We start from the raw sequence: 20,475 nt of genomic DNA on the forward strand, positions 1-20,475 counted from the left end.
ATTGCATGTATGAAACGCAGTATATATGTTTAAGCACCTAAAAATAAGAACACTATATCTTAATCTTTATGAAATTTCTCCTTATTTAATTATCGCTGTCATAAATAATCTTTGAGTTTAATTATTCAGTAAAAAATTCATTTCAATCCATTATTTACTAAGTTACAGATAGATCTGACCGCGTATCTTATTCCGATTATTTGAATAAAGTTTTTTGTTTCAAAAATTGATAAATATAGGGTGTCCAAAGGTGTGTTTAGCACAAACCTGAATACTGCGAATAGAAATAAACAAGTTACATATATATAAAGTTTATTTAAATATAATCACCATTGGATTCAATCACGCGTTCGCAGCGATCGATCCAGGCTTGAAAGACGCGCTTTAAATCATCATGAGAAAATTGCTCAAATTGCTCTCTTACAAAATTTTCAAGATCATCTGGACTCGCGAATTCGCGTCCTTCAGCTCTCTTTTTTAGCGTGCCGAATAAATAAAAATCAGAGGGTGCAATATCAGGTGAATAAATTGGGTTTGGAACAACTTTGACATTGTTTTCCACCAAGTAATTCATTACCTTATGACTTTTGTGAACTCTTGAATTATCAAAATGAATTGCAAACTTTTGTTTTTGTTGTTTGGATTTCTCAAACTCATCAGAATTGATAATTTGAGTAAGAACATTGTCAATTAGATACTGAGCATTCATCGTATTAGGTTTTTGAAGAATATCAATTGCGATGATGCCATTCACGCCCCAAAAAACCGACAACATCATCATTGGTGTGTCAATTTTTTTCTTCGGGAATGTTTGCGGATTTTCATCCTTCGAGATCCACATGATTTTGGCTTCTGTTGCATATTGAAACCAAGACTCGTCCCCTGTTACTAAAAAGCGAAACTTCTTGGATTGATACGCACCCAATATAGAGAGGAGCTCTTTCGAAGATTGGACTCTAGATTTTTTTTGAACTGAATTAAGGTTGTGCGGAACCCAACGTGTATACGCTAGTTTGTAGTTCAAATAATTGTGCAGATAATAACTGACTGTTGTACGTGGTATCTTTGTCATCTCCTCTATCCTTCTGAGTGATGCTCTTGGGTCTTCATCTAGCGCTTGAAGAATTGCTTTGATTTTTCTTTGATCCGGCGATTTTTTGTCAATTTTTATGATGGGCGCCTTTTTGTTCATGAAGTGATACATCCTAACATGATACGTTACAGTGAAATAGCTAGGAGCATCCATACCGAAGCATTTTACCAATGTCTCGTAGATTTTTTACAGTCTTTGCATTTTTTTGCAAGAGCGAGGATGTTTTCTTTATGATTCATTAAAAAAATGAAAAAAATCCCGCCAAAATTTCCCGCGAAACCGCCTCTTGTCTCAAAATTCATTTTATATCCCGGCATGGCGCCAAAATACAACATACTCATCATATACATATATTCATATTTTTTATTATATATTTATAATCAGCATATATCTCCTTTAATAGTCTCATATAGAGCGCTGTGCTAAACGCACCTTTGGACACCCTATAATATTTTTTATTCCTTCTCAGAAAATTCAAATAATCTTTTCAATCTTTTTACTCCAAAAATAATATTCATTATAAAACTGCTTGGTAATATTTTTACAAAAACCAGAGGCAAAAAAAATCCTCTGAAAAGAATCTCAATATAAGCATCACCGCAGTTGGGATGTTAGAATTTGTAATTTATCCATTATTTAATCGGTAGAGAAAAATTGGTTTCAAAAGATATTAAAAATCTGACACACCTATTTTTGTCTTTTACTTTTAATCACTATTAATAAATGTGATTTGTTTAATTTATACGGAATTTGACTAAATTTTTTTATATTTTGAAAATTAAAGAGTTAAAAACTATTATATTCGTGTGTTTTCCAAATGGTTATTGTGAATATGTGGTGTTAGTAAATATAAATGATAATAAAAAATACCAATAAAGTCGGTAAAGCATAAAAGTTTAGATGTTTTATGAAATATTTACTAATAAAGCATCATATAAAAAGAAACTGAATCAAATTCAGTATATATATACTCCACTTTTCCTTGAATGCTTCAATATTGTTGAAGAAAATTGATTGTGCGGATTTCATTGCATCGTTCAGACTTTTTACTCATGATAATATTGTGATTAAGTAATTTGATGAATTTATCCTATGAATTCCCTAATAAATACAATAAAAAAATCCGTGATTTTTACTTTCTAAACCAAAGAATAATAACGACAATGGCAACAAGAACTGCAATTACTGCTAAGACACTGAGGACGGCAATGAGTGCCTTCCTTTGCTTAACTTCTTTTGTTGTAAGAATTCCTTTAGCAGAATCACTTGCGATAACATCTTGATAGATGTTGATATTTGTTAATTTTTCAGAGGATTCGGTTGGTGTTGTGACTACGATCTTGATTTCGGCTGTTGTGTTTGTTTCTGTTGTGTTGTTTCTGTTGTTGGGATGGTGAAATCAAGTGGAACTCTGACTAATCCTGCATCGTTAGTTGATGTGATCGTCTTCTTGACTTTATCGTTGTAGAACAGAGAAACAGTGAACTTGTTATCGAAGTTTGTATCTGGATCATTGATGACAGCTGTGAAGTTGACCTTGTCGCCTTTGTTGTATGTGGCATTAAGTTTTGGTTCGAAATAGATTGTGAGAACTGTGTTATCTTGATTGTGATTGTGAACTTCTTTGTTCCAATCTTCTTGCCATCTGTAGCTGTGACTTTGACTTCATATTCACCTGCTGCTGTGTCTTTTGGAACTTTGAATTTGAATGTCTTAAGATCTGTGCTGTTTGCAACTTCTTGTGTTGCAACTTCTGCATTGTTGAAGAAAACCTTTGCTGTGAGTGGTTTATCACCTGAATCTTGATCGTAGACTGAAGCCAAGAAAGAAACTTCAGAATCTGGAATGTAATATAGGTATTCAGATGGAACAATGTATAACTTTGGTCTATAATTTGGTGGAACAACTGTAATTGTGAATTCTTCATAAAGCAATGAGCCAAGACCATTAGTATATGTGTAAACATATAATGTGTACTTTCCAAGTTCTGTTGGTGGTGTGATTGACACATCAAAATCCATACTTGTTTGTTTTTCTGAAACTGTAAATTTGCCAAGGCTGCCATATTTGATTATCTTATCTTTTGAATCATGAATTTCCCAACCTGCTTCTACCGTGTATGGTTCAACTAAGAAATAAAAACTTCCCTTTACTTGAATTACTTCAGTGGAATCTGTTTCTTCTGAAATCAGAGATTTATCAAGTTTAAGTAATGGCGGTTGATATGTCTCTTCATAAAACATGTAAGAAAGTGTGATAGACTTTCCTGGTTGGATATACTTGTTGAGCCATGAGAATGAGATCCATTGAATTTCAGGAAATCCAGAGTCGTATTCTAAAATTTTCTCATTGTTCGTGAAGAATCTTGGCTCAGGTTCTATTCCAAAGTCTTGGGCACTGATATCTGTAACCCAAGGATGATTTTGCAGAACTAGTGTCAGATCATTTGTTTGATCCCACCAAAGATAATAACCAAAGTTTGTAAGGGATGATGCTTCAACATTATCTATAGAATCTTTTAAATTCAATGCTGTGCAAAGGTCAATTTTCTTTTCCGTTGAGCCTTTGTTGGTAATTGTCTGTGAAATAATAACATAATCTGAATTTTCATCATTATAAATTTCAACGGAGTAGCCTAAATCAGTGGCTTCTTTAATGTTTTTTGTAACACCATCTATTCTGACTTTTGTATAAGGTTCTTTAATTATTTCATAATTCTCCCTTCCGTCCTTATCATAAATCATGTACGAATTATCCCCAACAACTTTGCCTGAAACTGAAAGAGAAAGTTGTGCAAGTAATATGGAAAACATTTAAAAAAATGGTAAAATGATTTTATAAAAGTATTCAAATATAAATATTTCAGAAACATTTTGAGTCGTTTTTCAAAGTCATCTATACATATGAATCGATAATATTTCATATTATTATACCTTATGATTGATTTTCTATAGTTATAATCACCTTGTATAATGTCAAGATGATCCTCTCAATTTTTTGTGAAAAAATAAAAAATAAAAAAGCTATAAAATTGAAAGTTCTTTGCCCAATGTCAGTTCAAATAAAAAATGCTCAATTTGATTTAATAACTAAAAATAATAGATGCAAATCTGAATGACTACTTATTATCTGTGTCAAATTTAATGATTGAGTTTATTTATTCATTCGAAAATTCCAGTTCAATATATAATTTTAAAAATTTCACATTAATTATGTATGTCAGAAATTTTGAAATAATCTGACATTCTACTTCTTGTCATTTATTTTTAGCCATGAAAATTGAACTATAATTCCTGTATATACACATCCATATGTCATTATATATTGATGGACCCTTGATGATAATGTCAAGAAAAACGAATAAATCTGATGAGTAATGAGACAAAATAACTGTTTTTTTAGCTGGCAGATTTTTTATAGTAACAAACGGGAGTCATTATTCATTCTCCTTTATTTTTGAGATGGGAAGATATCATTGCAGCATTATATACTCATCAATTGGTAACTTATGTTATGGGATCATTTGAAAAAAAATTTATTAGTAATGTTTATTAATTAGATGCTTCATTTATAAAAAAGCTTGTCTTGTTCTATGATCTTTATTCCAAGTTGGCAATTAAGATTTAGTTGCACAACAAGAATTTCACATGAAAAACAATCCTAGATTGAGTAATTTCAACTTGTTGAAAGATAATTTATAAGTAATTTTAAAAAGTGTGTTTAAAGCATAAAATTTAATTTATTCTCCGAATTTTTTTATTTTCTCAGCCAAAGAATAATAACGACTACCGCAACAACAACAGCAATGACAGCTAAGACACAGAGAACTGCAACAAGGGCGGTCTTCTTTTTAGCTTCCTTTGTAGCAATCTTTCCTGTTGCAGAATCACTTGCGATAACATCTTGATAGATGTTGATATTTGTTAATTTTTCAGAGGATTCGGTTGGTGTTGTGACTACGATCTGATTTCGGCTGTTGTGTTTGTTTCTGTTGTGTTTGTTTCTGTTGTTGGGATGGTGAAATCAAGTGGAACTCTGACTAATCCTGCATCGTTAGTTGATGTGATCGTCTTCTTGACTTTATCGTTGTAGAACAGAGAAACAGTGAACTTGTTATCGAAGTTTGTATCTGGATCATTGATGACAGCTGTGAAGTTGACCTTGTCGCCTTTGTTGTATGTGGCATTAAGTTTTGGTTCGAAATCGATTGTGAGAACTGTGTTATCCTTGATTGTGATTGTGAACTTCTTTGTTCCAATCTTCTTGCCATCTGTAGCTGTGACTTTGACTTCATATTCACCTGCTGCTGTGTCTTTTGGAACTTTGAATTTGAATGTCTTGAGATCTGTGCTGTTGGCAACTTCTTGTGTTGCAACTTCTGCATTGTTGAAGAAAACCTTTGCTGTGAGTGGTTTATCACCTGAATCTTGATCGTAGACTGAAGCCAAAAAAGAAACTTCAGAATCTGGAATGTAATAAGTGTAATCAGGAGGAAGAACATACAACTTTGGTCTGTAGTTTGGAGCGACAACTGTAAATGGAAATTCTTCATAAAGCAATGATTCAAGATCAGGATTATATGTATAAACATATAATGTGTACTTTCCAAGTCCTGTTGGTGGTGTGATGGATACATCGAAGTCCTTACTCTTCATTGATTCTGAAGCTTCGAATTTGCCAAGTGTATCATATCTGATAATTTTATCATTGGAAGTATGAAGTTCCCAGCCAGCTTCTGCAACATAACCATCAACAAGGAATGAGAACTTGCCCTTGATTTGAATTACTTCAGTAGCATCAGTTTCTTCTGGGATTAAAGATTTCTCAAGGAAGAGGAATGGTGGTTCATAATCTTCTTCATATAACAAGTAAGAGATGGTGATAGACTTTCCTGGTTGAATGTATTTGTTGAGCCATGAGAATGAAATCCACTTAATTTCTGTGTTTCCCTCTGAATAACTTAAAACTGTCGGGTTGTTTGTGAAGAATCTTGGCTCATCTTCTAAACCAAAGTCTTGTGCACTGATATCTGTTACCCAAGGATGGTTTTGGAGAACTAATGTAAGATCTAGTGTTTGATCCCACCAAAGATAATAGCCAAAGTTTGTAATAGTAGAAGCATCGACAATGTTATCACTATCTGTTAATTTAAATGCTGTGCTAAGATCTAATTTCTTTTCTTTTGTTCCTTTGTTAGTAATTGTCTGTTTAACAATGATATAGTTTGCATATGCCTCATTGAAAATATCTACAGAGTAATCTAAATCAGATTCTTCTTCGATGTTCTTTGTGACACCGTCAATTCTAGTTTTTGTCTAAAGTTGGCTAAACAATTGATGATTTTTGGTATATTTATCATCATAGAGCATATATGTATACTTTCCTGTGACTTTGCCCGAAACAGAAAGAGAAAATCGTGCCAAGAATAAGGAAAACATTTTGTAAAAAATGATTTTTACATTCAATAAAAATTCTTATTCAAATATATAAAATAATTCAAAATCAATTAGACTCACTTTTCTTTATCAACTCATAATGATAAATTAATCGATCATATTTCCAAGTAATTGGCATTTACTATTGAAAAATTGTGAAGGATGAAAATGACATCAAGGAAGAATGACATTTAAAATATTAATGAAATACATGATGAATAAATGGGACATTTAACTTATTAATTATCGGCATGTATCGAGAGATTGAATACAAAAATGGTTTTAGAGTTTTTAATTCGATGTCTGTTTCTGAATATACTCTATCTTAGCACTCATAATATGCAATGTTTTGAAAATATACATTCTGTCAGAATTGAAAGAAAATTCAAATGCGAACTTGCATTCAATTCAAGTATCTATTTCAAGAATTGCATCACATGTATAGATTCATAATTTAATTATGCCCACATAAAAATGCAAATTTTTTTAGTTAAAGGTTTGATTTCGTAAAAAAATAATGTAAATAACAATGTATTATGTGGTATTGTAATAAACAGAAATTCATCAAAAGTGACAGCTCTCAATTTTTTGACATTTGTAAATTCTAAATTGAATGAGAAAAATGAAATAATACTAAGCATAATACAATATTCTAGATTTAATTATAATTAGGAAAAAGTTAGTTTTGAGAGTACTTTTCATAGGCATATAGAATGAAATCTTCTGAAAAATAATATCACATAAACTCATATTATTTTCAAATATATAACTATTTTATATAAAAATCAAATTCAATGATCTTAAAAGCGAATGATAAACCTCAAAATTTACGAATATAATGAAGTTACACTTTGTTATCTTTAACAGTTTTTCATATTTTCCAAAATTATTATAATCTATCGAAATTCTTCATACACATTACACTAATATTCTACACACCAATAGAAGTAACATATGTGTATTTGGATAGTATCTGATAATATAATACGATTCATATTAAACAAAACTTTTATTTTTCCACTTCTCATATATGAACAAGAAGTACATATCCCCCATATCTATATACTAAAATTTCGCTTCTAGATATGCATCCTATCATGAAATATTAGTAATACAAAATGTGCTCAATCACATCATGAAGGTCCGAATCATGGCCCAAGTTTCAAGGTGAAGGTTGTGTACAGATAGTATATGATTGTGGTATATACCATCTTCCTAAATCTTTGTTGTTTAGGAGGCTTCAAGCATGCCTAAGATTTTTACGGGCGTGCAGTATTTTATTTGTATAAGAATGACGGTACAATAAAAATAATTTTTAAAAAAATCTTTTAAAACTCATTTTAATCCAAGAAAAACCGAATGTTTCCTAACTTCAAAGATATCCAAGTTGGAATTTTATTGTTTTTACTGATTTCTACGGTGAAGATCAATAAATTATTTGTGAGTCTTTCAAAATATTCAATGAGTTTTCTTCAAATTTTCATGCTTTATCTCTTTATATTCTTAATCTTATGTAAGTAATTAACATAATTGTTTTAAAATTTAACGCTTAAATTTTGGAAATATAATATTATTGAACATTGTAATATTACAAATAAAATCTTTGCTAAATCACAACTCTTATTCTTATCAAAAATCTGGATTGATTGTGATATAAAATTTAGCCTTACTCAATTTTGCAATTGGTTATGCAAATGTGTTACAATACCTTGAATTTAGTACTTTATAATTTGAATTTTACTTTTGTGTTGCGATAATTTATTTCAATTAATCCCTGACTAACAAATTTTCTCTCAAAAAATTGATTAATCTTTTCAGAGGAATAAAAATCATCATTATTTTAGAATGTTTCTCACACTAGTTGCAAGTGTTCAATCAGTGGAAGCCACTGAAGTTACATTTGGTCCAGGAAGAGTCAACTTCACAGGAATCAATACAACAACAATTGTTCTTCCTAAGAAGACAGATGAAAAGGATGTTTACTTCGTAATCCATAATCCTTTTGCATTTTTGACAGATGGAAAGAAGATCCCAGCTCCAGTTTATAAAAATGTTGAAGAAATTAATCTTACATTCCGCCATCATAAGAAGCCATTTCTTGAATACACAGTCATTGGTATTGAAGCTAACCAATGCGATACAGTTGATTTTGTTTTCGGTGGTCACAAGAATTTCACATTTGGCAACAAGAAGTTCGACGATGTTGAATTAAAGAATAATACAAAGGCTTGCGTTGCTTTTGTAGCCCCATTTGAAACAAATTACACTGTTAAAGCAATCAATGCCTCTGCCAGTTCCTCAAATGAAGCTTATGATTACAACTTTGAGAATGGCCAGACAGTTTTAGACACAACAACAATTAATACCACAACAATTGTTGCTCGCCTTACAACAACAGATGCTGCCTCTGGTTTGTTCATTGTTTCTCAAAGACCAAATTTCCCACATCCACCACATAATGGAACAGAGAAGCCAAACTTCCCACATCCACCACATAATGAAACAGAGAAGCCAAACTTCCCAAGAAATGAAAAGCCAACATTATTCGGCGGAAAGTTTGATGGAAAGAAGGAACGCAAAGATCGTCCACATCCACACCCAGAACATATGAGTTTCCGCTTCCATGTTGCTGCTGATAACAGTTCAGTCAAGTTCAGCCAAGTTGCTGCTGAAAAGGAAATCCCAGATCATCGCAACGATGAAAACCATGAAAGAAAAGATTATAATGATAGAGACAACAAGAACCATGGTGACCACAAGGATCGCAATGGAAACAATGGCAGAAGGACAAAGACTGTTTCCCCAAGAACACGCACACAAGCAAGACCAACAGGTGGTTCAAGACCAACAGGAGGAAACAGCGGTTCTTCATCATCAAATGAAAAGTCATATGATAACTCAAAGAAGCATTCGAACAAGGCTTACACACTCGGTCTCTACATTGGTGTACCAGTCTTAAGTGCAGTTATTGTTATTGGAATCATTGCTGCTGTCATCATCACTTGCAGAAAGCGTAAGAATAACGCTGATATTACAAAAGTTGATTCAATCGATCCAGATGACGAAGAAGTCAGGGTTGAATATAATGCAAGTGTTAATGATCAACTTCTTGTTTGAATTAAATATCCATTTAAATAAATTTTAACTATATTTTTTAAAAAAAATTGAGAATTAAAAGAATCGTTTTGAAATTTCAAAGTTGAATCTAGTTTAGAGTATGAAATTTGCTGACCTAAGATGTTATATTGTATTTCTAATAATTCATAACAAAAATTTAAAATAATATTCAAGAAAGGAAAATAATGAAATCAAATTCAATAATAAAAATGGATTAAACATGTTTATGATAATAATAATAAGTAGATATATTAAGTTAAATTAAATTAAACTAAGTTGAATATTGGAACGTTGAGTAGAGATGGCGTTGTTGAAGCAACAGTTACAGTTTGTGCATACTTCCTGAGTGATGTTGCGAGGCGTTTCTTGCACTCCATTGCTGTCATGTTGGGTTCTTGCTCGAGAGCTTTCATCAGATTGAATGTGAACATTCCTTATTTGACTCTATCTGCGGCTGTCTGCTTGTGCATGATATCATTCTATTTCTAATTTTTTTAGCGACGTCAAAATCATAAACTCAAACTATTCAATTTATTTTCGCCAAAATTTCCTAATAGATGCATTACATTTCAAATAGGTATCATTTCAATGCAATCTCATTAATTTATCTTTATAACATGGCTGTGAAAATAAAAAAAATGTCATTGTTACCTGGCAAAAATAATAATCCTCCAAAAAACAATTATTATCTCTAAACACTCTAAAGATATAATTGTTTGAGATAAACCAACAATCTAATTTTGATGTGATATTATCAATTCTTTTGAACAATAACAGTTTGAAAAAGTTATGTGACGCCTTATCTAGAGGCTTCCCCTCAATTTTGATGTCATATAATTGCAAGACCAAGATATCATACTTTACTAACTCCCCACATAAGAAAAATATATCTTTTGGTTGATTATCCTTATAACCAACTAAGATAGCTCCATTTTCAAAGTCCCAAACTCAGAACGGGAGATTTTTTTCCAAAATAACCAACTGACTCAAATTTATCTTTTTATTGATTTTAAGAGTCCCAAACTCAATAGTTATTTACATCTGAAGCTAAAATAATCATTATTCATATAATTTTTCCATTTTCTATGTTTCATAATTATCAAATTTCTGGATAAAAAAAATTCAATTATTTTATTTTAAGCAAAATGAGATATGTTTCTGCTCTGTAATTTGGCAACAGAATTATTTAAAGTTGATTGTTAATAAAATTTAATAAATATTCTTTTAAAACTCATTTTCATCCAAGAAAAACTGAAGGTCTCCTAACATTAAAAGAAATATTAGTTGGAAAATTATTGTTGTTAATTATTTCTAATGAGATGATCAATTAATTATTTGTGAATCTTTCAAAATATTCAATGAGCTTTCTTCAAATTATTGTGCCTTTTCGCTTTAAACTCTTAATCTTATGTCAGTAATTAACAAGATTGTTTTAAAATTTTAACGCTTAAATTTTGGAAATATTATTGCACAATATCATATAACAAATAAAATAATTGCTATATTGCAACTCTTATTCTTATCAAAAATCTGTATTGAATTTGATATAAAAATTATTCTGACTCAATTTTACAATTGGTCACGCATATATGTTATAATATCTTGAATTTAATACTTTATATTTCTTGACTAACAAATTTTCTCTCAAAAAATTGATTAATCTTTTCAGAGGAATAAAAATCATCATTATTTTAGAATGTTTCTCACACTAGTTGCAAGTGTTCAATCAGTGGAAGCCACTGAAGTTACATTTGGTCCAGGAAGAGTCAACTTCACAGGAATCAATACAACAACAATTGTTCTTCCTAAGAAGACAGATGAAAAGGATGTTTACTTCGTAATCCATAATCCTTTTGCATTTTTGACAGATGGAAAGAAGATCCCAGCTCCAGTTTATAAAAATGTTGAAGAAATTAATCTTACATTCCGCCATCATAAGAAGCCATTTCTTGAATACACAGTCATTGGTATTGAAGCTAACCAATGTGATACAGTTGATTTTGTTTTTGATGGTCACAAGAATTTCACATTTGGAAACATGAAGTTCAATGATGTTGAACTAAAGAGCAATACAAAAGTTTGTGTTGCATTTGTAGCCCCATTTGAAGCAAATTACACTATTAAAGCAATTAAGGCTTCTGCCGGTGCCTCAATTAAAGTTTATGATTTCAACTTTGAAAATGGCCAAAGAGTTTGCGACGCAATAACACTTAATGCCAAAACAATTGTTACACGACTAAAAACAAGATGTGCTCCTTCTGGTTTGTTCATTGTTTCTCAGAGACCAAACTTCCCTCATCCACCACATAATGGAAGAGCCAAGCCAAACTACCCAACATTATTCGGGGAAATATCTGATTGCAAGAATGAACGCAAAAATCGTCCATATCTACGCCCAGAGCAAATGAGTATCCGCTTCCATGTTGCTGCTGATAATAGCTCAGTCAAGTTCAGCCAAGTAGCTGTAGTTAGTATACAAGTCTTGGGTATGGTGGCACTGCGTTCCACCTTACCCAATACTTGTGAATTTGACACTTTACAAAACCGTTAACGTATATTTTACAACATGAACGCAAAAACTAACTTAACCTTAAATATTTACAAAGCCGCCAACAATTTCACCTCACTATCGTTCTCACTAACAACTTCACTAATGTTCTCATAAATTTTCCTCAATATCTTCATCATCAGTGTTAACCCTATTGTAGTCATACTTGAAGCCATAAACTTTCTCTAACTTCTTAACGTACAATTTACATAACTTACCTTCGTCATCGTATGGTTTAATGATATAACTATTTCTATCTTTATAAACAGTCAATGAAAAGTCAACTGGTCTCGGATGTATTTGAAAGAACATGTTATGCTCAGGAAGGAAGAATAAATGTTTAAATGTATGTTTGTTATATGTTTTGATTTGTATGAGTTGCTTTTGTTCTGTCATTACATCCAAATAAAATAAAAATAATTTTAAAAAAATAAAATAAAAATAATGATATCACCACCCTCACACGTATGAAAACATAGCACAAAAATAAATTTAGGTGAAGTGGTGAGATCTACCCTTTCACCTCTTTCACCCTGTTGAATTCATTGCTTTATAACTCTCTTCTTTCTCCAACTCTTCTAACTTCTTCTTAAGTTCAGCAATGTTGTCCTCATGAAGTTTAATCTTTCTCAAATTCCTTCTTTATCTAATGGTTGCTTTATCTTTCTAAACTGAACTCTACCATCCTTCATAGTATGAATGTAAAAACCTTCTGGAATAGTTCCTGATTTAATGTATTCTACCAAAAACTTTTGTTTCATTGCTTCAGTGACTTTAGTCGTCATTTCAATCAAATAAAAATTTTAATATTAAATAAAAATAACGTTATTTTTTCAGTAAGGAAACGCAGGAGTTTTACGATTTATTTGAGGAGTAGGTTCTGGTTTAAATGTTGGAGTCGGTTTAGGAGTTGACTTTTGAACAGGAGTTTGTACTTCCATAGGTTCAGGAGTCATTGAAGGTTTGTTGTGAAGGCGTTGGTTTTGGCGAAGGTGTTGGAGTTTGTTTAACTTCAGCTACTTCAGTATTATTTACAACATTTGCTTTATTTCTTTTCAACATCATAACTGCTCCTGCTGTAGCTAGCAAACCTAGTGGGAGACCATATTTTATATAAGGACTTGACCAAATGCTATTTTTGACAGGAGCTGGTGGAACACCTAACCTTGGTGAGACTGCTCTTTGCCATTGTGCAGCTCGTAAGAAATATTCAATAGGTGCTCCATAATCGTTTGGTAAAGTTTGTTTCATAGATGGTGAAGGTTCACGAGAGCTTGATGAAGAACTCATTTATAAGCTTTAAAAATAAACGTTCATCCTTTATTCCTCACTGTCGTCCGTAGCTAAGTTATAGTCATCTAATCTTATTATGGGATTCCATTAGCACGCACCTGAATGGCAAAGCAACAATCCCTCATAAATCCAATAAGTGGCTTTGGTACATTTTCAGTTGCTAGTTCAATAGGTCCTTTAACAGACAATTTGTATGTTATTGGAGCAGTAGATGTTTGACCTTGCTGGAAGCAAAAGTCCACTTCTGTTGGAAAACCACATAAGAAATGTGTGTTGTCATAGCTATCCCATTTATGTTCCACACTACCATCATCCACCAATGACCTCATAACATCTTCATTAAATCCTATCATATCATTGTTTGTATTGCAAGCGTTCGCAACCATTTCATAAAATACAGGTCCATATGATTTTTCAGGTTCTGCAGGCATATTTCCATAAGCTCCCATGGAAAGCTGAAGATATTTAAACTTAGGGTTCTCAAAATTAACATAATAGTTGTCTTTCTTTCTAAATAGTGCCCAAATACTTTTAACATTAATAGGCGTATAAGCTGCTGTAAATGTTGCACTTGAACTATCTGTATTCTTTGAGAATGAACCGTCCATAGGAATCCAATCCATAACTTTAACAGGAAAACATAAAGCCTCGTTTGTATAATGTTCTACAAGTTCTGTATAAATGTTAGGGTCTAAAGAGAATGACTTTGGATGAATGAAACATTCATTAAAATCCATCTTTGTTCGAAATAGTTGCTGGGTTACAGTTGTAATAGTAACTGTTCCACTAGCTTCTACTGCCTTCGTTATCATAGTGAATGGTTCATTCCATGGAACAAATTTATTTGTCGGTGGATTTGAATCTGAAGCAAATGCAACTTTAAGAGTTGGATTGAAAGCAATGATATCATTTACAGATATAGATGTGCATTGTAAGGCGTCGCTACTGAACTTTACTTTAAGCTGAATGTTTCCTGCAAAAGCTGGAATAAATCGAATAGCTTCTAATGGAAAATCTTCTAACAGGAATTCTTAAACGAAGCTTAAAATCAAATGATTTTCCTGCTGTAATTGGACCACTAACAATTTGTCCTGTTCTGCATGTTCCCGAATGACTCCATACATCTTCATGTCGAGTCTTTGAGAAAACATCTACTTTCTTTATTTGTTCGGTAGTTTGTGAGTTTGAAGTTATATATGCTTCTTCTCTTGCGTTGTCTTGAGAATATACGATACGACCATTTGCAAGGATTTGATATCCAGCAACTGCATAGAAAGCGTCATCGAAACCAATCCAAAATCCTGGTGGGTTTGTTTTATTGGAACCTGAACCAATTTCTTTATCTACAATAAATTGACCTTCCATTTTATACGTAATGAATGTATTGTAAAGGTCCAACATATTTTCACCAGGAGGTGAGAGATTGAATGTTACCCATGTGTTATCTTTAGCAGTTCCAGGTTGTGATGGAATCTTTGCGTCAGAATATTTTCTATTAGTGTCACCAATTTGAACTGCATTGTCTATGATATCGAAATATGAGCGAATCTGATGAATATGCTCTGCTGGAGTAAATTCGTTTAACTGTTCGTTCTGCATGTATTTACTTCGGATAAAAATATCTATTTACTTCATTATTCTCACTCTTCTTCTTGGCATTCGTGGTGGAAGTTGTTTCTTGACATTTTCAATGAACTGTACATTCTCTTTTGTCTCAACTTCTTTCACTGGTGGGTCAGGGTTCTTTGACTCGGTTTGTTTTTCAATGAAATTCACGAACTTTGCAATAAGCTCTTGGTTCGTTATTGAAAGTACATCTGGCTTCTTTTCTTCTGGTTCTATTTTTCTCAGTTTGAACAGAAGGTTTTATATGGGCTTCGTGGACTTCACCCTTGCCATGCACCTTAATGTTGTCGCTTTCTGCATTCGCTAATGGAACCTTTCTTTTTCTTACGTATATTTTACCATCTTTACTCTGACTTACGTAATAGAAAGGATGTTGTATTCCTCTTGCGTCATTTAATATAATAGACTCTCGCTCTGATTTTGACAAGCTCATTTTACATCGGTTAAAGTTTTAATTTTGTTTTTTATCTGCAGTCAAATGACTCAGACAAGCCCTACGGACAAGACCCAAGGGGTCATAGATGTTGAAGCATTGAAGAAAGAAATTCGTGAGCAAATTTTATCCGAACTGAAGGAACAAAAACAAGAACAAAAGCCAGAGAGACCAAAGAGAAAACTTAGTGAAAAACAACTTGCTGCATTAGCTGCTGGAAGACAAAAGAACCCACGTTTGCTGGCGAAGAAAGCTAGAGAAGAAGCTGAAGCAAAAGCTAAAGAAGCTGAAGCAAAGAAAGAGTAAATGGTTTATTTTTATCCGAATTAAATGTATAGACAAATACCTTTATCTGTTGCGTTCAGTAGTGAAAACCCTGACGTCAAAATAAAGGGGAACAGAGTAACGTTTAAGTTTCCAACAGACTGGATTGTGAACATAAATGAAGAGAAGTACATTGGCATAACATCTATGTATATAACACGTGCTTTCAGAAAGGTTGACTTTATACTTCAAGTCGAGATAGAAAATGACGAACAGTCTTTAAGCGCCCAAAACATTCACATATACAAATACTTTAAAGACGATACAACATTGTTGCAATGTATGATTTCATTTAATGAGATGTTCGAGAAAAAGTTCAACATTGAAGTACAAACTTTACAGCCTTTACGTGAGTTTCTTGCACAACTGAAAGAAGAAGGTAGTCAGCCACAACTTATAGACTTTCATTATGAATTTAATGAAAATGAAGATGGAACACATGACTGTCAGTTTGTTGTATTCTCACCATTCAATGAAGTCGCTAAAGAGAAAGAAAATCCATTACGTATAAGATTTCAAATCTCTGAACCAAGTGATGATTTCAAGAATGTTTTCAATTATGATGCAATGCTTCCGAGGAAAAATGAATTTTCAAAGATTGTAACACCTGGCATTTGGGATAGAAAGCAAGCTATATTATATTCAAACTTAAGTAAGGGAGTTGAAAATGAGTTCATTGGTCATACAAGAACTTCACCACTTCCTAACCCTAAATACTATAAATTAACTGGCTTCAATCGTGAGTTTTGGATAGACATGTTCTCCACTCATGACCATAACTGCCCAGTGTTCTTACCTCCAGACCATAAGGACTGTCTCTACATTGAAGCACAACTCTTAAACTCTACATCGTATTGTAAAATCTACGCTAGTTTTATTTTTTCTGAAAATTTTTATTTGAGTGAAAGGCATGGAAGGTGAAGGACATTGGCAAACACTCGAACATGACAATGACTATGAAATCTTTTCAGAGTACCCTTATCCAATTAGACGTATAAGCAATAAAAGAGTTGTTAGTGAGTTTGACCAAGGAGATGGTTATATTTGTGTAAATTTAAACAAACACAAGCTGATGAAACATAGAATAGTTGCAGAAACTTTCATTCCGAACCCTGAAGGACTTCGTGAAGTAGACCATATAAACAGAGACAGAGGAGACTTTCATATCTCGAACTTAAGATGGACGACAAGAAGAGAAAACATGAGAAATATTTCTGGTTCAAATGGCTATTGGTTTGACATTGTTGACTCTCTTCCTGAAGACGCTGTTGAAATTATACAATACTCATATCACACGTTAGAGAACTACTACTATGTCCCAAGTGAAGATGCCTTTTACTATTTCATGGGAACTCAATACAGACGAATGAATGTCTTAAGACAGTATAACAAAGATTATATAAACATTACAGATGTAGAAGGAAGAAGAACAAAGCTGTCTATTGCAAAGTTTAAGAGAGACAATGGTTATACATAAATGACAAAAATATATGACCTCATTATTTTTATCACGAATGACCTCATTGCTGACAAAAATAAATGACCTCAGAACTTCAACTTACGAATAAAGCTTGTTTTAGTCGTTATTGAGAAGTTAAACTTTTCAGCAAAGCAAGGACTAGAAGACTTACATAAGTCAAATCCAATCTCTTGACCATCATGAAGTGCTTTGTAAAGTTTCATTAAACTGAACTCAGAGTCTTTGTCATATGTTCCAACAGGTATGTGAATGTTCTTATCTTCATTGTAATAGCATTGTATAGCTTCAGGAAACATTTCATTAGCTGTTAAAGCAAGGACGTCTTGTTTTACACCTTTACAACGTGCATGGAATGCAACTTCATTTAAATCATTCGTGAGTAAGTCTATGTAGGTCTTCTTTCCACAAAATATTGACTTGTATGCTAAACTTTGTTTTCCAGGTGTTATTTCTGCGAAGTCAGAATGGAACTGACCAAGGTTCTTTCCTATAAGTTCGCGACCGTATCTCTTCTTAAACTCTGCTGCAAGCTTTGGTATGTCTTCATTGAAAATATGCATGCTATCACAGTCCTGGTAAAATATTTGAAGTCCCATATCTTCAGCAGTACAGAATACTTCACAATTATTCTCTTCGACATAGACAGAATGTTAACACCAAGTGGACAGAAGTTAAAGTGTCTGCAAATGCTTTTCGTTAGCTTGAAAATAGTTTTATCTGAACCATCCAAACCTTCGAACTTCACTATATGGTTGTAGTTTCTGATGGCATATCTTATAGCATCTTTGTCATCTACTATGGTTATTTTTGACTCAATAGGAGATAGAATAGTTTTGCCATAAATACTGTTCAGAATGAGCTTTATATTTTCTTGCAAAGGATTTCCTTCTTTCTTATACTTTAACCTTAACTCAAACAACTTCTTTACTTCATCTCTTATTCTAATATCTCTGTTTCCATCGTAGTAATATCCTTGCAACACTTCACATTTGACACCTTGATATTTTATGAGGTCTTGTAATGTTATATGGTCAACATACATTAAACAGCAAGTGTTTGAACTTCTGGGAACGTTAAGTTCTGGATTTAGTTCAGGGTCACAAACTATTAAAGGAAAGTGTCTATGTATTCCAATCTCTGTTATCTTAATGAGAACAAAGAAGCCAGACATAAACTTTTCACCAATGGGTTCCTTTTGGTCGTCATCGAATAAATGTCTCATGAGATACTCTGTGCTTAACATCTCATCCTTCAATACTTTTGGAATTCCTTCTAAAGTATAAAGTCTTGCTATAGCTGATGGATATAATGAAACAGCGTCGAAGTCAGCAATGAGTTTCTTTTTGCTCTTTTGTTTAATGTTATCTGACAACATACATCTTCCACCTTGAATGCATCTCGAAATAAATTCTCTTGGTTTATTTGAGAGGTCATAAAGATTTCCATTCGGGAAGTACACTCTGTTCTCAAACAATTTGTTAGCAATAGAACAAATACTAACGTAGTCATAAACGTTTAAATCAAACTCTTTCAATAAGTCATTGCGGAACTTTACAAAACCTTCTCTTAAAATTCTTACATCTTGTTTGCAGTAAAACGTGCTATATTTTTCTAAGTCGAAGTGGTTTTCATCTATTCTGCAACCTTTGATGGAATCTATGTTCTTCATGAACGTTTCAATATCTTTTACAAACTTACATGCTTCAGAAATGACACCAGTTCTGTTGTCATTTGCTAACAAAACACTGCTGTAGTAGTTATATGGAAATACTTCTTTCGGTCCTGTTTGTAAGTTAAACATAGCAGGAAATAGTTTAAGCTTCTTATTTATAACACTGTAAGAGTCTTTTATAATAATTGCCCTTCCTTTATATAAGCCAGTTATTTGCATTGTTCGTGAACCTTTAATGATGGGAGTTCCTTTCACTTCTGTCATGTGTCTTAAGATGAAGTTTATGTCATAGCTGAGGTTATGGAAATATATTAAACTCTTGTCAGGAAGTCGCTCCAAAAATTCTGTTGCACAGTTTTGACCCCATATGCTTTCACTCACTGAACCATCTTCACTGTCATAACAGATGTTAAAAGCTTTATGAAAGCCATCGGTACTACACTCAAAGTCAGCAAAGAAAACATGCTCAGGAATGAACTTGCACTTATTTTTATTTACTTCTTTTGACTCTGCTTTCTTCTTCAGTTGTACACAATACTTTGGAGCATATGTCAAATCTTTAAATGGTGCAAGGTTCTGTTTATATAAGTCAGTCGTATATGTGAAAAGTTCTCCATAAGAAATAGGTTCGAAATATTTGCACTCCCACAATGTTTTCATAACATCCCATAGCGGTGTAGTTCTATCCATGCGAACAATGTATTTATCATCTCTCATTGTATATATTTTCATCTGTTTTTCAATGTTCATTCCACCACACTCCTTCAAGATTTCTATATAGTTGCGAATGAAATATGTTGTCATTGGTAATCTTTCGTTTAGCATGTAGTGGTCTTCAACAAGAAGTAAGTCAATAGTTCGAACAGTTTTACATTCTTTTGGTATGTATCTCTTTATTTCATTATGTCTTGAGTCATTGAAATAACCAATGGTAACATTGAATGCTATACCTGTTGCATCAGAAATTTCTTGTACTTTACTTTGAGGAAAGTCTCTAACACGAATGACTTCTCTCATGTGGTCAATAGTTTCTTCATTTACTCCAGCCTGAATGCAAGCATAAACGAAACAATTGTCCTCTGTCATAAGTGTTGCAGTTCTTTTGTTCAGTTCATTGAAGATTTGGTAGCGTTCAAGATTTATAGGTAATGTGCAAAGATACTTCCAGAACTGACCGCTTCTCTTCTTATAAAACTTCTTTTCACCAAGGATTTCATTCCAGAAGTCATCTATATCTTGTTTATCTCCTGTTTGTTTAAGTCTGTTCAATAATCTTTTCTGTCTTTCTGTCAGTGTGCTTTCATCTCTATATGGTCGCTTCTGTGGCTTTCCTTTCTTAACATCTGACATCGTTAAGCCTTCATATTCAGTTAAATCATACATCTTTATTTCAGTAAGATTCTTTATGTTTGTCAAGAAGAAGTCATAGTGCATTTCAACAATACCTGCAGCAT

The 20,475-nt window shown here is 32.7% G+C and overlaps 8 protein-coding genes and 4 pseudogenes across 12 annotated transcripts, besides 3 other annotated features; 4 read left to right on the plus strand and 8 right to left on the minus strand.

Moving 5' to 3' along the window:
• Window positions 1–236: 236 nt before the first annotated feature.
• Window positions 237–1,539: a mobile genetic element.
• On the minus strand, window positions 317–1,443 carry TVAGG3_0400530 (annotated as a pseudogene). Its single transcript has one exon. A coding segment is annotated over exon 1 (1,127 nt).
• Window positions 1,540–2,516: 977 nt separating the features above from the next.
• On the minus strand, window positions 2,517–3,336 carry TVAGG3_0400540 (uncharacterized protein; the record flags this gene model as incomplete). The annotated part of the gene is made up of 1 exon (XM_001288283.2): window positions 2,517–3,336. A coding segment is annotated over one exon (820 nt), but the record flags the coding sequence as incomplete, so codon positions are not given.
• Window positions 3,337–4,849: 1,513 nt separating this feature from the next.
• TVAGG3_0400550 lies at window positions 4,850–5,531 on the minus strand (annotated as a pseudogene). The gene has a single exon: window positions 4,850–5,529. A coding segment is annotated over exon 1 (680 nt).
• A 1,544-nt stretch (window positions 5,532–7,075) lies between these two features.
• Window positions 7,076–7,112: a mobile genetic element.
• Window positions 7,113–8,373: 1,261 nt separating this feature from the next.
• Window positions 8,374–9,645, plus strand: TVAGG3_0400570 (uncharacterized protein; the record flags this gene model as incomplete). Its single annotated transcript, XM_001318582.1, has 1 exon — window positions 8,374–9,645. One exon carries the CDS (start codon window positions 8,374–8,376, stop codon window positions 9,643–9,645), a length of 1,272 nt encoding a protein of 423 aa, XP_001318617.1.
• A 266-nt stretch (window positions 9,646–9,911) lies between these two features.
• Window positions 9,912–10,076, minus strand: TVAGG3_0400580 (cysteine-type peptidase protein; the record flags this gene model as incomplete). Its single annotated transcript, XM_001318581.1, has 1 exon — window positions 9,912–10,076. One exon carries the CDS (start codon window positions 10,074–10,076, stop codon window positions 9,912–9,914), a length of 165 nt encoding a protein of 54 aa, XP_001318616.1.
• Window positions 10,077–12,111: 2,035 nt separating this feature from the next.
• Window positions 12,112–20,475: part of a mobile genetic element that runs on past the window's edge.
• On the minus strand, window positions 13,027–13,483 carry TVAGG3_0400600 (annotated as a pseudogene). Its single transcript has one exon. A coding segment is annotated over exon 1 (457 nt).
• Window positions 13,514–14,223, minus strand: TVAGG3_0400610 (annotated as a pseudogene). The gene has a single exon. A coding segment is annotated over exon 1 (710 nt).
• On the minus strand, window positions 14,524–15,085 carry TVAGG3_0400620 (uncharacterized protein; the record flags this gene model as incomplete). The annotated part of the gene is made up of 1 exon (XM_051232729.1): window positions 14,524–15,085. A coding segment is annotated over one exon (562 nt), but the record flags the coding sequence as incomplete, so codon positions are not given.
• Window positions 15,591–15,851, plus strand: TVAGG3_0400630 (uncharacterized protein; the record flags this gene model as incomplete). The annotated part of the gene is made up of 1 exon (XM_051232730.1): window positions 15,591–15,851. The coding sequence occupies one exon, from the start codon at window positions 15,591–15,593 to the stop codon at window positions 15,849–15,851; it is 261 nt and encodes an 86-aa protein (XP_051102460.1).
• TVAGG3_0400640 (uncharacterized protein) lies at window positions 16,170–16,717 on the plus strand (the record flags this gene model as incomplete). Its single annotated transcript, XM_051232731.1, has 1 exon — window positions 16,170–16,717. A coding segment is annotated over one exon (548 nt), but the record flags the coding sequence as incomplete, so codon positions are not given.
• Window positions 16,942–17,346, plus strand: TVAGG3_0400650 (HNH endonuclease family; the record flags this gene model as incomplete). Its single annotated transcript, XM_051232732.1, has 1 exon — window positions 16,942–17,346. The coding sequence occupies one exon, from the start codon at window positions 16,942–16,944 to the stop codon at window positions 17,344–17,346; it is 405 nt and encodes a 134-aa protein (XP_051102462.1).
• On the minus strand, window positions 17,415–17,909 carry TVAGG3_0400660 (organellar and viral DNA polymerase type B; the record flags this gene model as incomplete). Its single annotated transcript, XM_051232733.1, has 1 exon — window positions 17,415–17,909. The coding sequence occupies one exon, from the start codon at window positions 17,907–17,909 to the stop codon at window positions 17,415–17,417; it is 495 nt and encodes a 164-aa protein (XP_051102463.1).

This window comes from Trichomonas vaginalis, chromosome V, assembly GCF_026262505.1.
Source record: "Trichomonas vaginalis G3 chromosome V, whole genome shotgun sequence".
Taxonomy (NCBI): Eukaryota; Parabasalia; order Trichomonadida; family Trichomonadidae; genus Trichomonas; species Trichomonas vaginalis.